This window comes from Cyanistes caeruleus, chromosome 1, assembly GCF_971803275.1.
Source record: "Cyanistes caeruleus chromosome 1, bCyaCae1.hap1.1, whole genome shotgun sequence".
Classification (NCBI taxonomy): Eukaryota; Metazoa; Chordata; class Aves; order Passeriformes; family Paridae; genus Cyanistes; species Cyanistes caeruleus.
Window position 1 is genome coordinate 3,069,161 of NC_141701.1, and position 22,658 is coordinate 3,091,818.

General features: G+C 47.7%; 1 protein-coding gene across 5 annotated transcripts in view; it reads right to left on the reverse strand.

Annotated features, from left to right (window-relative positions):
• Positions 1-22,658, reverse strand: part of ADGRB1 (adhesion G protein-coupled receptor B1) — a 200,484-nt gene that overhangs the window by 113,380 nt on the left and 64,446 nt on the right. For all 5 annotated transcript variants that reach the window (XM_086876939.1, XM_086876928.1, XM_086876917.1 and 2 more), the window contains 9 exons: positions 20,735-20,836; positions 18,921-19,027; positions 17,962-18,156; positions 16,860-16,928; positions 12,942-13,050; positions 11,954-12,097; positions 9,420-9,495; positions 5,347-5,449; positions 4,307-4,350 (listed from right to left, as the gene is read on the reverse strand). In XM_086876939.1, the coding sequence (XP_086733065.1) occupies positions 4,307-4,350; positions 5,347-5,449; positions 9,420-9,495; positions 11,954-12,097; positions 12,942-13,050; positions 16,860-16,928; positions 17,962-18,156; positions 18,921-19,027; positions 20,735-20,836 (949 nt within the window). The remainder of the gene's footprint in view (positions 1-4,306; positions 4,351-5,346; positions 5,450-9,419; positions 9,496-11,953; positions 12,098-12,941; positions 13,051-16,859; positions 16,929-17,961; positions 18,157-18,920; positions 19,028-20,734; positions 20,837-22,658) is intronic.

Genomic DNA, 22,658 nt, shown 5'->3' on the forward strand with positions numbered 1-22,658 from the left:
ATTTCACTTTAATCACTCCATGCCCTTGTCAGACATCCCACACTTTGTGGCTTGTCTCTCCCTTCCCATCTGACACCTCTCCTCCTCATTTACCAGATCCCATGCTCAAAGAACACCCAAACACAGCTTTGATGGCCTGAACCCAGATTCATCAGCCCCGTGGGTCAGCTCTGTAACATTAAATAGCTCCACATCTTCCTCTGCAGCCACAGAATCGTGGAATTGTTAGGGAAGGCTGGAAAAGATCGTTGAGCCCAACTCTTCACCCAGCACCGCTGTGTTCGCCACTAAACCTCATCCCTAAGTGCCACATCCACACATTTCTTGGGTGCTCCCATGTGCAGTGACTCCTCCACTTCCCTGGGCAGCCTTTCCCAAAGCCTGACCACCTTCCCAGTGAAGAATTTTTTTCCTAAAATCCAATCTAAACCTGCACTGGTGCACCTTGAGGCCGTTTCCTCTTGTCCTGTCACTTGTTACCTGAAGAAGAGACTGACTCCAACCTCATTAAAACGTCCTTTGTGAAGTGATGGTGGTTTTGTCACCAGGAACAAACCTTGGCTCTGTCTCCTTGTTCCCATTGCCACATGAAATTCCTGTTATTCACCCAAGCAAGGTAGGTGAGAAATACAGCTCTGGTGAAGCACAAGAACACGAACACACATCCATGGCTGCGTTTATCAACTCCTCTCCTGTCCCAGGAGGAGAAAGAGGGAGCAGGAGACCAGATCCTGCCTGGGTTTTCACTTCATCAGGGCTAAGCAGCCAATAATTACTCCAGATGAATACCCTTGGAGGAGAGCCAGAGAATCCCAAATCATTCTCTGATTCCAACTTTCAATTTACCCAGCCCGTGCTAGGCTCATTAATCACACTCGCAGCACCCAACACAACAGAAATTAGTCTCTGATCTTCCCTCCTCTTATTTCATGACACGAGGAGTTGGGGGCAAGGGGATGAGAAAAGAGAGGCAGAGGTGCCACCCACGAACCTCACAGTCACTCAGAGGGGCTGGGATTAATAAATCAAAAATCCATTGTTAATAGTACAAGCTTAAATATCCATCTAAATGCAAATGAATGAACACTCAAGGGTTCCTCCTCTTTTTTTTATTTCCAAGTGCTCTGTTCGACAGCTCCATCTTTGAGGAAGCACATGGTCACCAGATAATTGTCTGGTTCTAATTGCAATTTTACAGTCCAACCCTTCACAGCCCATGGATTTTAAGTGGCCTTTAAAGGGTTTTGGCATGCTCTGGGTGGGACTGGAAGCTCAGGTGGCTGCTGGAACAGGCAGGAGCTCTCGTGGGAGGATTGCTCCAGGTTTCCAGCCTCTGCACCTCTTCAGTCACAGGAGGCAAGGGGTTAAATCCAGAGGCTGGGCCACTGGAATCAGGTGGAATTTGGGTCACCAAGATCTGCAGCCTCGGTTGGGTGACTCTGGGTGTGGGGAGGCTCCACCTGGCCACCCATCCTTGGAGCAGAAACATGGAGAGAGGAAAAAGAGGAATCTTGAGGGGTCTCAGCATCTTCTGAGCAAGCACCACCACAACAGGCTGGCTTGGGCTGCAAGCAGGGAATGCAGCAGGGTGGAGAACGGGCAGGGAAATGAAGCTGTAAATCCATGAAATTGTTCAGAACTGGAAAATGGGATTTCACAACATCGCAGAATGGTTCAACCTTCAAGAACATTTCATTCCAACCCCTCTGCCATGGACAGGGACACTTTTCTGTAGACCAGGTTACTCAAAGCCCCATCCAGCCTGATCCTGAACACTTCCAGGGATGGGACATCCTTAGTTTCACCCATTTGCACAGCCACCTTATGGGACTGATGTGTGGGAAAAGCCCCAGTTCACAGGGAGAGGTGGCAGGAAGGAGAAGATGAGAGCAAAGAGGGGAATCACAAAAGAGTGGCTGAACCACGGGGTTTCCTGGCACAGAGTCAACAATCAGAACCTCTGCCACAAACCAGGCAACAAGTCCAGGGTGCAGCCTAAAAGTTCTTCTTCCAAGAAGGAAACAATTACCCAAAATCGTGATTCAAACCCCCTGACAGCTCCAGAGCGCTGTTAAAGTTCGAGGTGAGCAGTCAGGACTGGGGAACAGAGTTTGCATAATTTGCCTTTCATTTCAGACTTTCCCAGGAGGCAGCAGTGGTAGCAAATCAGCTTTAAAATGTTGTGCAAATCAGCTTTTAAAATATTGCACAAACAGCTTGGCAGCTCCCCTCGCCAGAGCTCGCCGGATCAGCGCTAAGTTTTGGAACATTGTCCGAGCAAAAATCTGCTGACATCAGGATCTGGGGCATTTCAGCTGCTCAAGATTGCAAATGTTGGTTTCAAACACTTGCAGGCGTGTACACACACACCCCAAAAGCCCTGAACATGGGGAGAGTGCAGGCTTGGCAGAAACATTTGCACAACCAATCTGCTGGGGGGTTGGAATCCATCCTTGAAAACTGAACCATGGCATTGGTGCCAAGAAATTTCCTGCTCAGCTCTTAGCTCCCACTCTTTGGTGCTGTGAGCATGCAGGGATGAAGGACTGAAAGGAATCCCAGCATCTTGCACTCCCAGAGGGACAACAGGCAGCCCAACAAGCTGCTGAGCCTTGGGAGGAAGAGTGTGGAGCAGCCAGAGCTCCCAGGGCAGGGAGTGACCTGGTCTAGCGGGTTGGAATGAGATGATCTTTAGGATCCCTTCCAACCAAACCATTCTCTAGGATGATCAGCAGAGATGATGATGCTGAACCGGGCACTGCTTTGCCTCCAGCTCAGAAAAGCCATCCAAACCTCTCAGTCCTTGCTCAGCACTGGGCAAACCTTCATCTGTGCCTTCTTCTCAGCGCCAGCTCTGACAGATTCCCGTACCCACCCTGAACGGCAGCCCTCTCCCTCAGCCACGTCCAAACTGGATTTTGCTCTTTTCATGCTCAGACTGCAGCTAATTAAATCCAGGTCTGAGCAGGGCAGGGAAACATCTCCATGCTCCTGGACACAACCTTCTCTGTGCTTTTGGAAAGCCAAAAGCAATGGGATGGAGAGCAGAGCAAAAGGGGCAATGGTTCCAGCTCCTGCCTTTACTTGCCAAAAGTGGGTTGTTCTACAAGTGCTTTAATTCCATTCCAGCATGGAGAAACAACAGATCTAGCAGAGCAGGCCAGCTCCTGAGCCTGCCCACCAATCCAACCCCCTGTGCTGACCCACACACTCTTTGGCATGCACAAAATATTATAAAACCCCCTTTTAATAATTGCTTAAAAGCCCACCTGTGTCTCAACCATCTTTTAATGCTAATTTTCACCAGAAGAGGGACCAGTTCTGCCCTGGGCTACAACACAGGTGTGATTCCACAAGCAGGGAAACCCTCAAAGCTTTGCTTTGGATCCACTCAGAGATGCCAAACTAATCCCAGATCAACATGAAGTGAGCTGAGTGTAAATATGTTGCCTGCCTCTCTGTGCATACGCTACTTAATGGAGCATAAAAGGACAAGAATGGAATCATTTTTCAGATGCTGCTGGTAATAATAATAAATAATAATAATAAATGCAGGGGCATGTGCCAAATGTCTGAGATCTCAAGGAGAGGAACTTACTGCAAGCAGAAGAGGAGCCAGGTAGGTGCTCAAACTGAGATGCAAAAGTCAGTGAAGTAAAACCACCCTTAAATCAAACACTTTGTATCCTTGTCAAGTTCACTCAGGATTTAAGACCTCACTTTCAGAGTGGGATTTTTTTTTCTTTCCAAGATGCACCTCCTTTGACAACTACTCCCCATATGGGATTTATGGTCCCAGCTCTTCATGGTAACTTGGGATTGCTTTTTTTCCCTGCTGCCCACAACCACATCACTCAAACCCTGCTGAACAGCACCAGTCATCACTGGAATTCTGGCAAAAGATCATTTTTCTATGTCACAGCAGCACAATATAAAGTTCATATCACCCGAACTTCACCTCCACAGGCCATATTTGCACTGATTTTTTGTTACTCTCCTTACAGTGCATGATTTGGGGTGAGCACTGCAGAGAGCCAAGCACGGATTTGCTGAGCTCAATCTGAACACTTCCACAGTCCTGGGTCCCAGTTCATGCATCCTTTATGTGGAAAAATCCAAAACAGCACTAAAAGACAGCTCAGAGAGAAGCAGTGCACGTGTGAAGGAGGAAAGCACTCCCCACCAGGGCGAAGAACATACTGAGTGAAGAAGGCAAGAACTGACACATCACTGCTGAAACTGTGATCATCTCACCCAAAAAAAGCAAACAGACCTGTGAGAGCAAAGGGAAACCCACAGAACTCACCCATCATTTTCATCCCACAGGATGCAGGTCTGGTTGGTGGTTCCCTGCCAGGAGACAAGAAAGGGAAAATAGAAACAAATCAGCATCATGCTGTTTGTGGAGTGTCTGGACTGGAATGAAGAATGTGGGGCCTGTAACACCCCTCCCTCCCACTGCTCTAAGGATGGGGTGTCTGGGATACACCAGATGAGCTGTCATGGATCTCAAATCCTTGGAATGGCTTTTGCCACCCTGGGATGGAAAAGCCAGAAAAATCCGAGCCTTGGTTTGTTCTGCATCACAACCACTGCAGAGGGATTTGATTCTGCCTCTCTCCTGACTCAACCTACGGATATTCCTCCTCATCCCTCCTCTCACACAGAATCCTTTTGCTGCTCCCTTCTGGAAAGTGGATCAAATACAGCCTCTGCTTCCGTGGGACAAAACCACAGCCCTGCAGGAGGGGGCCAGGTGTGTCTAAACCCCCTGGAAGAGGTTTGCCTCTGACCCCAGCTGTCTGAGACAGCTTTGGAAAATCCCTCCAGGAGAGTCCAAAGACACAACAGATCTTAATATTCATGTTGTAGAGCCTCAGGAGGGCATCTAATCTCCACAGGGACAGGCCCTGGGGTATGTAAATGTCCATGCCAGAAATCTGCTTAGGGTTGAGCAGAGGAACCTGAAGGGGATTTTTGCCTGCCTTGGAAAGCATTGAGGACAACAGTAATATTCCAGAATTAATGGGAACAACCTTTCCCCCTGCCTTTCCCTCCTCAAGGAAGACCACTGTTACACTGAGTTATTTTAATGAGTGCACAGTTATTCCCGTGTGATGATGCCCACAGTGAAATGCTGTGAACTGGGGACAAGCATGGCCCTGTGCCAGCAGTGTCACCCTCCTGCTGCTCTGGAAATGAAGTTGTTTTTTGATTTTGGGGAAGATTGAAGGGTCCTGCACCAGCAAAAAGGTGTCAGGAGCCCATCAAAACCACCTCCTTCCTTGCACCACCACATTCCTGCCCCAGAGAAGCAAACACAGCAGGTTCCCAGGAACCACTTACGTTGTACAGGTGGGAGAATTCGATTTCCAGAGGGGTGAGGAGAGACCGGGGGAATGGCTTCACAGTCACAGAGATGACTTTGGAGTTCAGAACGGTGCTATTCCTGGGGAGGAGAGGAGAAAGAGAGGTTTTAGAGGGATTTTTGTAGAGCAGGGAATCCCATGACAACCATCACCGGCGCTGCAAGGTTTGGTGCACACAGAGCAGAAGGGGATGACCCCATCATTACAAAATACCCCCAAAGACATTTGCTGCTGATGGACCCCATCCTCTGCCCTCTGGGCTCCCCTCACAGCCAATCCACATGTATCCCTCCAAAATCAAAACATTTTATGAACCTCATCAACACCTAAAAGAAACTGGACCTGGAGTCTGTATCTATCCCAGAAACAAAACATTCCTGGGCTCATTTTCTGTCCCTGCCACGAGAAAACAGAGCTCGTTTGGACTACAGTAAGCCTTGTAGGTCCCTTCCAGCACAGAATATTCCATGATTTCATGAGTTTTCCAAAAAAAAAATCCCGTTTTGCCTCTCCAAGGCTGGCATAGCCTGCACTGCAGTGAGGCTGAGGCATGATTGCTTATCCATGGGGCAGCAGACGGTCCTGGCTGGAGGCACTGGTGTGTATCTTCATTCCCTGAGGACCAAAAACAAATGGAAAAAGGCCAAACCTTTCATGTAGATGCCTAAATGTCTGTGCCCAGACAAATATTGTAATAAATCTGGTAGCCCTGGGAGATTTGGCCCTTGGGAGGGGCAATAAGTGAGGAGATAACTCCCATTCCTAGAAAGCCAAACTCTTTGTAGGCACTTCCCTGGACACTGAACATGTGAATAACAGGGTTTCCTCATTTTTCTGCAGTTCATTGGTATTTAAATAAGCTAAAGGTTCTCACAAGCAGCAGCTGAAGCTGCTGCCATGAGGGAATTGGTAGTGGAGTGGTGGATCCAGATCAGGCTGCTCCCAGCCCCTGTGGCATCGATGGAGAAAGGAAATCCTTCCTTATCCAAATCTTCACCAAATCTGCAGGTACTGCTGAAATCTTTCAGTCTTCTCTCTGGATTTTATCTTTCTTATTAAAAAAAAATAATTAGGAGGGAAAGATTTATACTTGCTTAACAGCAGCTAAAAGAAAATAGGGTTTAAAGAAAAAAAAAAAAAAGAGGAAAAAATATTTGGAATTGTGCATGGATGTGTAAGTGGATGCTCAAAAAGTCACTGTTCCACCAACACTAGAGGGAATAACAACACTGATTTAACAGGGGAAGAAAAAAAATCAAAAATATATTTTTTCCCTTTTAAAAAAAACCTAAACAATAAGAAAAAAAAAAAGAATGAAGCGGCAAAGCTTAACTATCACCCTACAGAGGAAAAGTAAAGGAGTAAATCAATGGGAGTAGGCAGCTGTAAGAAGCTAAAAATGGGACCTGCTGAAAGGTAACCACCAGTGCATGTCTTCATTAGAGGCTGTGTCTGTAAGGGTCAGTCCTTGGGTCAGTGCTGCTGAATATTCGTGTGAGCAGCAGGGATGACACCAAAACCTCCCTGTGGAGGCTGGGGAGCAGGTGAGAATCGATGCAGCAACCACAGACAGAAAGAGAATTTGATTTTTCAGCATGGCAAGATGTTGGAACACAGAAACCAGCGGTGTGCAGACCTCAAAGGGTGATCAGAGGGCAAGAAGCCACAGCTCAACCAGAAGTTGAAGGGGGAGGCTTATAAAAAAATGGAGAGCAACTTTTTACATGGGTAAATAATGATAGCACGGGGGGGAATGGTTTTAAACTGCAAGAAGAGAGGTCTAGATTAAATGTTGGGAGGAAATTCTTTGCTCAGATGTTGGTGGCACAGGTTGCCCAGAGAAGCTCTGGCTGCCCCATTCCCTGGAATTGTCCAAAGCCAGGTTGGATGGGGCTTGGAGCAGCCTGGGATAGTGGAAGGTGTTCCTGACCATGGCAGGGGAGTGGAACAGGATGATTTTTAAGATCCCTTCCTCTGAGATGAAGCAAAGAACTTCCGTCTGTGTCCTCCTTGTGTGATTTCCACTGTGCTGTTGGGTTCAGTTTCAATTTGAGAGGGAGAAACAGCAAAGGGAGCTCAAAACAGAGACACAAAATTGATCCAAGTGCAGGAAAACAAACAAAATTTCTCTGTTGGAAGGCTTTTCTGGGAGCTCCTTGCACGAGGGGAGCTTTTCAGTCACCCATCCAAAGGCCAAGTGCCTGGAAGTGAAAGTCAGACAAATTCAGCCTTAAAAAGAGAGGCAGGCTCCTGGCAGAGAAGGTAATTAAGCAGCAGCTTGTTGGGGGCGGCGAAGGACTCGGTGTCACGGGGAATCTTTCAGGAGGAAGAAAGACGAGTCGCTTTCCTACGAGCACATTGCAGCCCAGCTTCTGGGAATAAAACAAAACACGTGGAGATCTGTCTCGAGCAGGAGTCCAGAGGAGCTCAGAGGGCTCCTGAGTGTCCAGTGAGGGTGTGCAGAGAGCTGTGACCACGGGCTACACGGGGAGAGCCAGGCTGGCAGCTCTGTGCTGTGTCCTCTGCAGCACAACCCCGCTGGGACCGAGCGCCTCCGTCACCTCCCTGGCTTGGAAAATCAGGTTGTGTGTGCAGCCCATCCCAACTGTCACAGCTGCCAAGATCCGCTGGGCTCTCTGGATCCGAGGGGACAGAGAAATGTGTGACTCAGAGACAGAATTGCTGCTTGGGGGAGGTAAATTGGGACAATTAGGAACAGCTCAGCTGGTGCAGTTTGCTGAGTTAAATCTACTTTTTTTTTTTCCCCCTTCTTAGAAGAATCACTCTGCATTGAATCAGAGCGGTCCAATCCAGGGTGTGGGTCTGTGTTTCTTATGTGTAGCCAGGAATAGCTGCTCTCCTCAGTGGTCAGAAATATTTTTTACCCATAGCCAGCTACGTGGTTATTTCACAACGTTCTCCTCTTTAGTGCTGTGTCCATTTGCACGGCGCTGAAGTAAGAGCTGTTTTACTGCTGCTGCTGCTTTCATTAATATATTTTTTTTTTTTTCTTTGACTCTCCACAGGTGATTCAAGACTCGAGATTTTTTTTTTTAAAGAGGGACTGTCCTTTAATTAAGGAACATCTTAAATCAGCTCTCCTGCGGGAACGCTGCTCGGAGGCTGTGGCTGCCGCAGCTGCTGGTTATCAGAGCTCATTCCCTGCTTGGCCAGAGGAAGCTGAAATACCACTGGATCATTTGAGCCAATGATGTTTATTGCCCTTCTGATCTAATTCCCACTGCTGTAATGGAAGATATTACAGAATACAGTTGGCTGACTTGCTAATTCCTCTCTGCACTCACTCGGAGCTCTTTTGCCATTGCCAGTGCTAAATCTGGAGGTATTTAAATGATTATCGGTGAGGAGAGATGCCCTGGTGTTTATGGTAAATGGGCTCACGCTAATCAGTGCAGAACAGATTTAGAAGGTGCCTTAGGATGCTTAATTTACTGCCTCAGAACCAGTCTTGGGGAGGAAAAAAATAAAAAATAGAGAGGAAAAGGGAGAGGAACGAAGGAAAGGGAAGGGAGCGCTGAACACAAAAGCTTTGGTGCCCGAGGCAGTTTGCAGTGCTGGGAACACGGCAGACATGTGCAGCCAGGCGTGCTCTGCTCCCCTCTCTCCTCCCCGAGCCTGTCTTCTGCCGTGCCGCTCTCCAGGGCTCAGTGTGGCTGGCAGCTCTCCGGCAGCTCGGGAAGATCGGGGCAGCTGAGCATCCCCATCTGTCAGGGCCGCCAAAATCCCTCCTGATCAGGAGGGCAGGGTGGGGTTCCATTCCTGGGTGGCAGGGAAGTATGGGACAGCAGCACTGAGCTTCCTCCCCTCCACGTGTCTGCACGTGGATGGGGAAAACATTCCTGCACCTCCGGCACGGGATGCATGAGCCTGGCCCCACCTGAACACGGGGGTCAAAATATTCCCACTGCAGGTCAGAATCTGTCTCGTCGCACCCAGTGAGCTCTATTTTTCCCTGTACCAGTGCTCTGCAGCCAGAGGGATCATCCTGGTGATTCCCCAGCTGCTCCCCATCCAGGAAGCCCCTCTTACCTCTGCAGGGAGAGGATGTTGCCCACATTGCGGTACAGCACGGTCCCAACCACGAAGACGGAGGAGTCGTCTGACACTGCAGGACAGCAGAGGAGGGGGAAGGAGACAACAGCACTGAGACAATCAGGGCGGCAGCTGTCCCCACGGGACACCCAGGGGCAGGATTTGGGCTCTGGAGGAGAGTGGCCAGTGGTGGAGGGCTCTCTTTGGGGCATGGCCAATGCCAACATCATTGCAGTGGGATGCAGCGGCTGCTGACACTACAGGGAGGGCTCAGCTCCTTTGGAGTGATCCAGCATATCAGATTTCTGCCCTCACCAAGTCTCACCCCTCCAAAAATGATGCCACCCCATTCAGAAACCCCCAAATTCCTCTGACAGCACCACAGCAGACAAATCTGCAGGGGGGAAAGGTCTCTTGCAGCCACCTCGAGGCCTTTGGAGCCGTCCACAGCTATCAGGCCATCAGAGAGAAGAGCTGTGCCGGGGCCGACAAGGCCAGCGGGAAGGGGAGAGGTCCCAGTGCGCCTGCTCTGACCCCAAAACTGATGTGCTGCCTCTGGGGGCTGCAGCAGATCCAGATGAGCCTCTGAATCATCTGTGTGACCTCTGGGCATGTCACTTGACCTCCTTCTCCTCCTATTCTTCCTCCTCCACTACCTCACGGGGCCCAGCTGCAAAAAGCCAGAACTTCCCCTGATAAACCACGAGCAGCAGAGGCAACCCCGGGGCTGGATTTTCATGGGGGGAGCAAAAGCAAGGGGATGAGTGGAAAGAAAAGCTGAAGAAGCCTGGGAAAGCACCAGGTGGGGCTTCTCTGGTATCTTGTACTGAGCTTGAGCTGACAGTGTGTCTGCTCCATCACTGCAGGACAGGCACAGCTCTGCATGTCCATCTTTCTCATCGTCAAATTGGGATAGCTGGTGAGCACATAACAGGGAGAGACTGACAGACAGGCTTGCAGAGCAGTTTTGTCACCCAGCTGCATGAATCAGTGTTGGCCCATTGAAATCAACTGTTCAAAGTCAGCTCCCAGCAGTGAGGGGGTTTGGATTTGGTCTCACAAAGGTGACTGTCTTCAATACGCTTTGTTCAGGAAAGCTACTCCTGTTCCCAGAGAAAAGTGAGGATCAAAACTAATGGAGGTGGATTTCTGCTGGAGCAACTGAGTAACCTCTCAAAAACTACACCACCAGCACAAGACACTGAATGAAACAGAGGCAGACAAGCCCTGGGTGGTCCTCAGAAAACCCTGGAGAGGTGAGCACTGACTGGAAGTTGTTTCCTCGGGGAGGATGTCATGTTTTGTTTGCTCAGTCACTACAGCTCAGGGGCCCTGGCGCAGATCTGTGTGAGGATGCTTCCAACAGGAATCTAGAAAACAGCTCCAGGGGGAGCTGGATACTTTTGGGACAGCCCTCAGCCTCAGAGCAGGATCAGCTCTGTCTAGGTCTGGTCCAACAGTTTTTCCAACAAGTGATTAAAGATTTCGAAAGGTGAAGGCACCACCAAACAAGCAGGGATAACGCTCCCAACGTGCTCCAGCTTCTCCCAGGGAGCTCACACTGTCTGCAAGCCACAACAAAGCACAAGGAGAGCTTGACATGGTCCTTGCTCTGCCAGTGACTCACTGTTTACCCTTGGGGGTGGCACTTGACTGTTCCTGGCCTCAGATTTCCCAAGCTGAAGTGATGGCTGATGCCATCCCTGGCAGGGAGGCCCATGGTAAAAGGTCCTGGTGTGTCAACTCGAGGTCAAAGGTCTTTTGTAGCAACAACTCAGTCTCCAGCCTCTGTCCCAAGGAAGGGGGAGCCAGCAGCTCTCAAAACCACAAGTGACAAAAGCAAATCCCATCAGCTCCCAGCAACCAGCCCAATTCAGGGTCCTGCTTTTGGGAACTCAGGAATCAATCCTTCCAAATGTTCTCTGCCAAAAGATGAGCAGAGAGTGTTGGTTCCAGGGAGTCTCATCCATGGGACCATCCCAGAAACCTCCAGGTGTTTTTCCAGATCTGGCAGTGAGGCCAGCTTGGTTGAGGCATCACCTCAATGCCCTGATGTGGAGCCTCAGTGATAAATGCCTCTGAATTTCATTTCTGGGGGCAGGAAATTTCACACAAGGGCCATAAATCCCCAGATCTGTCAAAGCTTGTCCAAGCAGCAGAGGTAGAGCCATCAGCTGCTCAGCCTGAGCTGCTGACTCCCAGCTATTCACCCTCAGATGGCTCCATCAGGTCTGGATCCAGGCTTGGAGGGCACCTAAAGCATTGTTTGCCAACTTTTCCTGCTTCTTTAGGGAAAGATAAGCATCCACACCCAGGTACTGAACCTGCCCCTGAACTTTCGTGAGGAGTTTAGTTTGAACTCTTAGCCAGGCCATATTTAAAAGCCTTATTTTCACTCATCAGTGCTGTTTGATGCCCAAACATTTGTGAGCAAATCCAGCTGATCTGCAAGAGGATTTGAAGACCAGGCAAACAGAAGGAAACATTCTTAGAAAATGAAGGGAAAAAATTGTGTTGGCTGTGCTGCCTACCTGAGAGCCCTGAAGAGAGGATGCTCTTGGAGACAGTGACCTTGTCCTCTGAGTTCTTGGCCCAGTCCACCATTCCCCTCCAGCCTTTCATGGGGAAGGTGATGTCTGTTGCTGCGTTTGCAGGCAGTTTGTGAATGCCAAGGACTGGGGAGAAGCGAGAAATAAAACCAATAAGTGAAACCAGTTTCAGTAAATTCCACATTTGCTCCAGAAAACATGGGGAGCATTAGTGGGAAATCAGAGAGATTGGATCTTGGGAGCCACTGGAGTGAGGCTCTCTTGAGGAAATGTCTGTTCATGAAAGAAGACACAAGGGCTTGTGCTGTGCTGAAAGGGTCCTGCCTGCATTAAATCTGCTAGAGGACAGTCTACTCCAGCACCTTAGCTCCAGGAGTGGCCAGCAGCAGCTGATAAGAAGTGTGAGAAAGAACAAGACATCTCTTGGTTTGTCCTCCCAGTAATCAGCAGGATTTCCTCAGCTTCTGGCTGCATCCAGATCATCAACTTCAACAGGCACCAATGGACCTCTCTTCTGTGCACTTCCCTAATCCCATCATGAACCCATCTGTACTTTTTGGCTTCTACAACGTCCTCTGGCAACAAGTTCCATGCTGCGGTTGTGCACACAGCATCAGTCAAACACTGCCTGCTGTTTGCTCGCCGCCTCCATTGGCTGCTGGGCTGTTCTTGTGCTCAAAAATAAAAGAAAGAGTCTAATTCTTCCCAGTTTGTCATCTGTTCTCCATTTGGTAGGTATCTCTCAGATCTCTCTGTGGATATCTCTTCATCCTCATGAAATCCCAACTTCTCTGGAGAAAAGCCACCCTGTATTTATGCCCGCCCATGTCTTCCCCCAGACCTTTTAATGTCCCACCACCTGCTGCCTCTCCTCCTTCCTCCCCATCCCCACAGCCCAGGCTGTCCACATTGCACAGTAATTAACAGCTTTTGGGGGTCTCTCCCCGAAGTGGGGAGTGTCAGAACTCACCCAGATTGTCTGTGACTTGGTAGGAATCCCGGAAATCTTTCATGCGGAAGCCGATGACATCAATGAAATCCTCCACGAGCCTGAACAGCTCCTTGGCGTTTGGCCCTATCTGCAAAGAGAGGAGGAGTTTTGGGTGGATCAGATCCTGAGAACAGCAGGAGCTTCTCTGTGGGAAAAGGTTTCTGCCCTCACACCTGAACTGGGAGCATATGCTGGCTATAATGGACTGTTGTGGAGCTGTGGAGGAGGAAGCCAAGAAAAAGAATGAGAAAGGGAAAGGAAAAGGAAAAGGAGAAAAAGGAGAAAAAGAAGAAAAAGAAAAATAAAAATGAGAAAAAGAAGAAAAAGAAGAAAAAGAAAAAGAAAAAGGAGAAAAAGAAGAAAAATAAGAAAAAGAAAAAGAAACAGGAGAAAAAGAAAAAGAAAAAGAAAAAGAAAAAGAAAAAGAAAAAGAAAAAGAAAAAGAAAAAGAAAAAGAAAAAGAAAAAGAAAAAGAAAAAGAAAAAGAAAAAGAAAAAGAAACAGGAGAAAAAGAAAAAGAAGAAAAAGAAAAAGAAAAAGAAAAAGAAAAAGAAAAAGAAAAAGAAAAAGAAAAAGAAAAAGAAAAAGAAAAAGAAAAAGAAAAAGAAAAAGAAAAAGAAAAAGAAAAAGAAAAAGAAAAAGAAAAAGAAAAAGGAGAAAAAGGAGAAAAAGGAGAAAAAGGAGAAAAAGGAGAAAAAGAAAAATAAAAAGGAGAAAAAGAAGAAAAAGAAAAAGGAGAAAAAGAAGAAAAAGGAAAAGGAGAAAGAAGAAAAAGGAAAATGAAAATGAAAATGAAAAGGAGAAGAAAAAGAAAAAGAAAAAGAAAAAGAAAAAGAAAAAGAAAAAGAAAAAGAAAAAGACAAAAAATGATAATGTGACACTCAGATTGGTAGAATTTAGGGCGGAGGGCAAATGGAAATATTAAAGACTCTCTGGAGAAGAGAATAACCTACCCATCTTCTTTCATAAAATCATAGAAATGCAGAATGATGTGGATTGGAAGGGACCTTAAAGATCATCTCATTCCAACTCCCTCTGTTGAAAGCAACTACACCAAAGGACAGTTGTGGTCTAATGCTGAATCCCAGCCAGCCTGATTTTCTCCTTTCCTGTTTTGTTGTCAGATCTCTCCCTTGAAACATCAAGTCCTTGGTCCCGGGTTGTCCTGGAGTTTCTCTGCCTTTTATTTCTTTCCTGTTTTTTCCCCATTGATAAAGACATTGGCATTGACTCTTCTTTACCTGTACTTTGCCAACTTAAGACAGGGCCATTAAACAATAACCAGTTTTCCAGGGACAGATTCCATGAACTATAATCCACTTGGAAACAAGCCGTGATGTCTTCCTGTCTTCTCCTCAAAGCACGTTTGCCCACAGGGGCTTTGCAAATGCCATGAAAGGCTGAAGAAGAGCACTTCAGCTCCTCTTCTTTTCCTTCTCCACCACTTCCACAGCGTTTTCCCTTCCTCACCATTATCCAGACACGGATCTGGGGTGGCTGAGTGATCTGGAGGGACAGCTGGGGACAAGCAGGAGAGAAAGGGGGCAGGAGGAAGGCTGAGCCTTGGAGAGCGTGGGCAAGGAGCACAGGGTGGCCATGTGTGTCTCTCTCTCTGCCTATCCAAGGAATCTTGATGAGACTAAAACGGTCTCAGGATGAGATTAAAAAGTCCTGCCAGTACAGCAGGTGTGCACAGAAGGAGGAGAACTGAGTGAGGATGCTATTTTTAGCTGCACACTTTTATATTCCATTACAGATTGAAATCACAAGGTCAAACCAAATCCAGGCTACACTGGATGCTGTATTTTAGGTTTTATCACATAATGGTTGACAAAGGCTCTTCAAAAATCATTGCAGCCCTTCTCTTAATACTTTTATGGGTTGTTTTAGTTTTCATTTTCCTTGAACAACATCTTTCTGCCTCAGGGGCCACAGGACATTGGAATGTGAGACTGCAATGAAGTTTGGTTTATTTTTAATGAGCAAATTGGGAGCCAAAGGCTTTGTTCTAAAAGAAATGGTTGATCTCACAAAATTCAAGGTGTGATTTTGGTCCGGCAGCTTCGAGGGAGAAGCACAGAGACTGCTAAAACCTCCGCTGGCATCCTGTTCACAGAGATTTCTGTGTCCTAAAGTCGTGGTGCTGGGCTGTCATCTCAATTCCCACTGGAATACACACCAGGAAAACATTCTCCCCGTGATGTTCCCAATCCACATGTAGGTCACGGTGACGCTGGGCTGTGCCTGCCTGGAGGTGCAGGGAGCAGACTGCAGTGGGAAAGCCACTGGGAACCAAGGGCCACACAGAGTGAGCTGTTTTTAAGGGGATCAACAGGGTTTCCCTGTTGCCATGACAACCTGAGTCTCCTCTGCTCCGTGCTGAAATACCTACATGCACCTGGAGGCTTGAGACCAAGTATTTGGGCAGAAAATCACAGAATCAGTGTGTAGCTAAATTTGGAAGGAGCCTCTGAGGCCATCTGGCTCAACAAGCAGGGCCACCTTGCCAGGACCATGATCAGAGACAGACCCTGAAACCCTCATCCAAATTCAACAGGAAAGCACAAGATATCAGGGAGGAGAGGAGAAGGAGAAGGAGAAGGAGAAGGAGAAGGAGAAGGAGAAGGAGAAGGAGAAGGAGAAGGAGAAGGAGAAGGAGAAGGAGAAGGAGAAGGAGAAGAGAAGGAGAAGGAGAAGGAGAAGGAGAAGGAGAAGGAGAAGGAGAAGGAGAAGGAGAAGGAGAAGGAGAAGGAGAAGGAGAAGGAGAAGGAGAAGGAGAAGGAGAAGGAGAAGGAGAAGGAGAAGGAGAAGGAGAAGGAGAAGGAGAAGGAGAAGGAGAAGGAGAAGGAGAAGGAGAAGGAGAAGGAGAAGGAGAAGGAGAAGGAGAAGGAGAAGGAGGAGAAGGAGGGCTGCTCATCTGACAGAATTGCTGTTGCATGAAGGAAATATTTTTGAGTCCCTGTCTCATGTTCTGGACTTTCAAAAACTGTTCCAGCACTTTTTAAGAAGGTTTTCCCTGAGGACTTCACCAGTTGGTGTGAAGATAACTGGACTCTGGTGTTGCTTTGCATGTTGAGTGATTTTTTTTTTTCTTGGTTATTTGCTGTTTCCAAATCTTTTGGTGGAATTTTGCAAGAGCAACAGCTCACAAAAGGAATGGTAAAGGGACACAGGAATAGGTGTGACACAACTCCACAACAGAGAGAGCACACAAGACAAGGGACAAATAATACACAGAAAGAAAAAGCAACAACGCCGTCCCCCAGTACTTGAGAATTCAGCTACAGAATTATTAATAGAATCTTAGAATGGCCTGGGTTGGAAGGGACTTTTAAGTTCATCTAATTCCTAACTCTTGTCATGGGCAAGGACACTTTCCACTTCTTGCTCAAAGCCCCATCCAACCTGGCTTTGAACACTTCCAGGAAAGAGGAGTTCAGGACTGAGCAGGATCCCTAACCTGGACAGGAGAGAAATAAAGCAAAACATAACTGAACCCAGGAGCTCAGCTGAGCAGACCACAGCTCTGAAAATCTCTCCTGTCCTGCATCACTTCAGACAGGAACTCAAAGCCATGTGATCCTACTTCTTTATCTTGGCAAGAGGAAAGAGTTGAATTAAAGGAAGACATCACGATTATCAACTCCAAACCAAGGCTGACCCCTGAAATCCATCCCAAATTTGGTTTACACCACCAGCATTTCACTGTCCTTCATGCAGAGAGTTTGGCTCAGAGCTGGGATCCTGTGGCTCCCTGAGTGACTCCTTTAATGTGACTCAGCCTGGAACTAAGCTCTTCTCAGGAGGTCATGTAGACATTTGGAAATTCCCCTCCTCATGGCTTAACCCTGTGCCCACAGCCTCTTTATTCCCAGGGAAGGTGCTGAAGGTTCATACCAGCTGAGCTTCCTCCCATTTTTCCCGGTTTTCCTCTGACAAAATGTTGCTGATGATCTGGACGAAGTTCTGGAGAAGGGAGACAGGAGAGGACAGAAGAGGTTGTTATGAAACATTGTCCAGGCTGGGAAGGTCACAGTGGTGTGGGAGGGACACATGAGGTCTAAACATGCTCCAAAAGCATTCTCATGATCCCATTCCCAAAAGGTTCCAGAGCATTTCACAGGTGCCCAAGGATGTTAATGGCAAAATGGGTTTTAATAAGACCTCTTTCCCACACTTTAACTACTGCATCTTTAAGGCACTGGATTGGGAATAGGTCTTGTATCCACTCCTGATGATTTTTAAGGACAGATATGGTAAATATTTGTCAGAAACTGGTTAAAAGCAGGTGATCTTCCATTGTATAAATCCTCCCATATCTTTTTTTCTATTATTTCTGTTGTTTCCAATATATGGATCCCTCAGGATCCCCTTTAGCTTGTGACCAGGCAGGAGATGCAGAGATGGATCAAGAGGGTGCTGTCCATGGTAAGACCTTTGCAGCACACGATGAGGAGGAAGGAGACAGGAAATTTCAGACTATTGATTTTTTTCTCCAGTTTTACCACTCTCTGCAGATCCTGCAGGATCAGTTTAATGTTTCAAGTCATGAGGTGATGACCCATCCCAAGAGTGTATCCTGTGGCTGCTCTGCAGCTGCTGGAAGTAAAACCCTGGGATAAGAAACCATGGTGATATTCCCCTACATCAACACCCAGGTACCCAGTGCCACAGGATTGTTTTACCTCGAGTCATTAGCCTGAAATCCCCACCAAATAATGTTCTCATATCAATTAGGCTCTGCAGTGAAGTGCTATCAGGTTGAAATAGTCCAGAGTGACCTTGGCTTTCAAGTTCTTAATTTATAAACCAAGGAAGAGCCACCTCGAGAGGCGAGTTTGTTAATACAGAAAGACATTTATGTTGGGAAAAAATAATAATCTGATTTTCATCAGCACTGTATCAGCTACAATCAGTATCAGTAACCAAACCTGGAGCCCAGAGCATGGGCACCTCTCTAAACACAGCCTTGGGCTCCAGGAAATGCCCCTGGGCTCACCTGCACATCCCCAGAAGTCGGGCTGTGATAAGCCCTACGGAAGATCTCTGTCATGTTCCTGAGTACGTCCATGGTGGACAGCAGGTCCCCACTGTAGCTGGTCCCATCCTGGGAGATTTCCACAAGGTTCTGGAGCACATCTGACAGCCCGTCTCCCATCAGCCCACGCTGAGCTTTGGCAAGGTGTTCCCTGGTCTGAGAAACAGAAAAGAAATGTGGGAAACGCTTCTAGGGACAGTCAAAGTCGAGTTAATGAGCTCAGTGAAGGAGCTGCCAGGGAAGGTTTTTGACCTCACTCACAATTCAGAGTGCAAATCAGATGAATCTGACAATCTTTGCTGACCTGAGAGCCTCTGATATTTTTTTAAATGATAGAAAAGAGTGATAGATTCTAAATTGTCTTCAAAATGGTTCTAAAATGACAGAGAGCTGAAAATTTCTGTTTTGCCCACAAAGAAGAAATTATCCTACTACAAAGTTTCTTCTCTTCACAGCCCAACAGAACATTTTTTCCCCAAAACCTTAATTTCTTATAACCAATTTGTAATTATTTTAGGGCAGACTCGGGACTCTCCTGTGCCTTACCATCAACAGCAGAGGTCAGTTCTCCTAAAGACCACAGGAGACCAGCAGAAATTGCTCATAACAATTAATTTAACAGAAATAAGATGCTTATTTAAAAGTGATAGCGATATTTAATGATAATGTGATATGAAAAGCCTAGAAGAAGCCAGATTCTGCCAAGCTGGACATTAAAATATCCTGAAAGGAACCACTCTTTGCCCATGGAGTGCCTGTGCATCACAAGGTAAGCAGAGAGAACAGTGAGAGAAAATCAAGGCAGAGCTGGAAACTCCTTTTTTTTTTTTTTTTTTCCTTCTCTTTTTGTAACTATAACCACATAACAATTGCTGGGGAGGATCCCAAACCTGCTGAGCTGAGCAGTGGGGCTGCCTTACCATCATCTGTATGTTCCTGTAATCAATAGAAACACACTTGATGTACGTTGGAGGCTCCCAGTAAGCGATGCCTTCCTCATCTAAGATGCATCTTCGAAGGATCAGCCCTGGAAGGATGAAAGAAACAAACACGGGAGTGAGGACAGGATGAAAGGCCAAGCATTCATGGGGACTGGGCTTTTGTCATGAGTAGGAAGTCATGGGATAAGAGGACATGGCTTTGAGTTGTGCCAGGGAAGGTTTGGAATGGATATGAAGGAAAAATTCTTCACTGAAAGGGTGGTCAAGCATCAGGACAAGCTGACCAGAGAAGTGATGGAATCATCATCCATAGAAGTGTTCAAAATACGTGTGGATGTGGCATTGAGGGCATGATTTAGTGGTGGGCCTGGAAGTGCTGGGTTAATGGTTGGACCTGAGGATTTTAGAGGCCTTTCCAACCTTCCTGATTCTATGGAGATCACCCAGAACTGGTCAGTGCACCACTCCAGACTCAGCGACCAACACAAAGGGCATCAGAGGCACATGCAGATGCCTGAAGAAGCCCAAAGAAGAGATTATCTTTATTTCCTTCTCCTGCCTTTTATTATTGCAGAGCAGCAGAAGGAACCGGGCAGGAAAACAAAAATTAACAAATCGGACATGGCTACTCAGGGTGAAGGGAAGGTTCCTTCTCCTGCCTCGGATGGCAGCATTTTCCCTGGCTTGGGAAGCCCCACGAGCCTCCCCAGGTGGTTTGGTCTGGTACTTGCAGCTGAAGCAGGGCTTGTGCTGCCCACGCAGCCTGGAGGGGAATAAACACCCGACAGCACCAGTTCTGCATCAGCTGAAACTCTCTGAAAGCTGCTTCCAGTCCTCCTCCAGGCCTCCCCTCAGCTCCAATCCACAGAGGGGTTTGCAGTGATAATCACATGCCTTGTGATGTGGGGGAACATCAGAGATGTTCAGAGAACAGACATATCAGGGAGGAGGAAAGGGAGAGGGATCACCCTGTCCCAGCCATCATGATGCCACTTGGAAAGTCTCTGAGGATCAGGTTTGCTGGGTCTGCAGTCCCATTGCTGCTGCCAAACGATTCGGTGACCTTTCTTTGGACACAGCCCTTCTAGGGCAGCATTGGGGTGATGCTGACTGTGCCAGGCTGTCTGTATCCCACACACAAAATCAAACCTTTACACATCATTGACACTGCTGCCACTAGCTCTGTTCCTGCCTGGCAGGGAGGAACACCCAGCTGAGGACAAATCCCACCACCAGCATTGCTTCTGGAGCCTTCTCTGCACCGCCTTCCACTCCCTTAGGGAACAGTAGGTAACACCATATCCTTTCAGTTTACACCAGAACGATCAGACCATCAACTTTACAGCTCAAAGGAATTTTTAGAGAGGTGCTAAGGTTTCTAAGTGGACAACAGAATTCAGATTTCTTGCTCTCATACAGCAGCTGCTTTTATGGCCACTGGAGAGAACTACAACACTCAAATCCAGAGGCCTCTAAAGCTCTACCTGCTCTGCAAAGCTCTTTGTAGATAATGGAGAGAACATATCCCAGTGTTCCTTAATTTCAAATTTTTCACAGGACCAGGCAGTGGATGGATGGATGGAAACCACCTCAGATTATCCAGTAACAACTAAGAGGTTTCTGCTTAACAGTGGAAACAGAAAGCCAGACAGAGTAAATTTAGCCATGGACAAAGGGAAGGAAGTCCATGTGCCTGTCCTGTCATCCCACAAATAGGTTCTCCTCGTCTAGGACACAAAGGATGAAGGATCCCCTGATGTGGGACCATCTCCCCACCACACAGTCACTCTTACCAGTGGCATTACGGGGGCACCGGACAGCTGCAGCATCCCCGGCTGGCGTCTCCTTCCAAACCACGGGGCCAAGACTCTCCTCGTCACAGATTTCATGGGGCTCTGCCAGGAGAGAAAAACTCCGTTTGGTAAAGCTTCCTCCTCAGCAAGGACGTGGAAAAGGGATGTATGGGAGTGTGGTCTGTGAGGCAGCAGGCCTGGAGCTGCACTCCCAGCGTTTCATCCCTCACAAAGTCACTTCACCTCTCTGTAATTCGCTCTGCCCCTCTGAAAACTGGGCATTCATCCACTCCGAGGATTAGCTCACTAAAATCCATGGGAAAGTCCACTCACATCCTTGCCTTGCCTTGTGGCAGCTCTTTGCAAGAAAACTGCTGCTGCTACCCTCTAGTAAAGAGTTTCATTTCTTAATTTTTAATGGGCAGATCTTTTGTGGGTGAACTCCATGGCTCCAGACTCCGCCTCTTCCATCCCTCAGGGTCACCACCTTCAGTGTTGGATGTATCTAAAATGAGGCTGGGCATGAATCAGTGGATTAAGAATGAAGGAAAGAACAAGAAAGTGGAGAGACAAGATGGACACATCCCCTGGGTTGTCTTTATTCTGCCTGATTCCATCTTGTGCACAAAAGAGAGTATATCTGAGCCCCAAACAACTTGGAACTGCATCAGCAGCTCATTTCTAAACACTGCTGCAGAGCCCAGGAGCCTGCAGAAATGTGTTTTGAGACATCACAGAAAAAAAAAAATCATTGGAAGGATGGTTTTGGAAGCTTCTGTCTGTGGGTGGAACTGAGTCGGTCCTGGAGTTGGTGGGATCTGGGAGAAAAACATTCACCATGGGAGATCTTTGTGCTGAGAAACTCATTATTTACAACATGCAAAGCATGAGGATGGTGTTAAAGCTATTTGTCACTCCTGAGGGAGGGAAGGAGAAAAAAACTTGATTTAATAGTTTTTGATTACAGTTTTTATTCATTGTGCATGCAGAATTTCCAATCAAAAGGAAGCTGAGCTTGTGCCTGCAGCTGGCCAGGACATGTCCCGCTGCTGCTCTGGGACTACCCAGGGACCAACCTGGCTGTGGGGAGGGCTCAGATTTAAATTATGGGCATGGCAAGTCCTGCTGCTTTGAAGAACTCCTGCAAGACCCAACAAGCTGCCTGCACACCACTGCTCCTGCAGGCAGGCTCCAAGAGTGTGTGGCCCCAGCCCCAGCTGCAGTTCAAAGATGGATTCCTCCCCAGCAGACACGGGGAATGAATAAGCTGAATTCTCTGCCTGGAAACAGATGCTCCTTCCCTTGGTTTAAAGCTCCCTTGTGAGTAATCGCTCTTGTGATGGAACCCTGGAGGGCAGCAGGGCTCCAGCTGTGCTCTGCACATGAGCAGGACTCATCCCTGAGCCAACAGCTCGTGGCTTCTGCAGATAAGCCAGAACAGGGGTGGAAAAGAAGCAGTTTAATTTTCAGCCTGCTGACATGGAGCTGAGGGGCAGGGAGATGGAATAACCCAGTTGTGACAGCACTTGGACACCCACAGAGCCTGTCCCAGAGCAGGGAGCTGATTTCCAAACTCTTGTCCCCCTGCTTTGACCACTGCCACAGATTGTCCCATGGTTCACAGGAGGGTTCTGGGGTGTGGAAACTTCCAGCACCATCGGCTACAAAGCAGCAGAGCACAGGGAAAAGAAGAGGGGGAGTGTTCACATCTCTCCTCCCCTTTCTCCCCCGCTGGCCTGTCAAAACTTCCTGGTCTCAACACCCCTGCAGTGTCCCTGGGGACCACTGAGGGATGCTGTAGATCAGAGATGCTCTTTAAAAATACACTGATTGGAGTTGTCTTGCCAGTGAGTGCAGGAGCAATTCCCAGGCCAGGAGAGAATCATTTCATCCTTTCCTTTTTTCTTCCTTTTTTTTTCTTTTT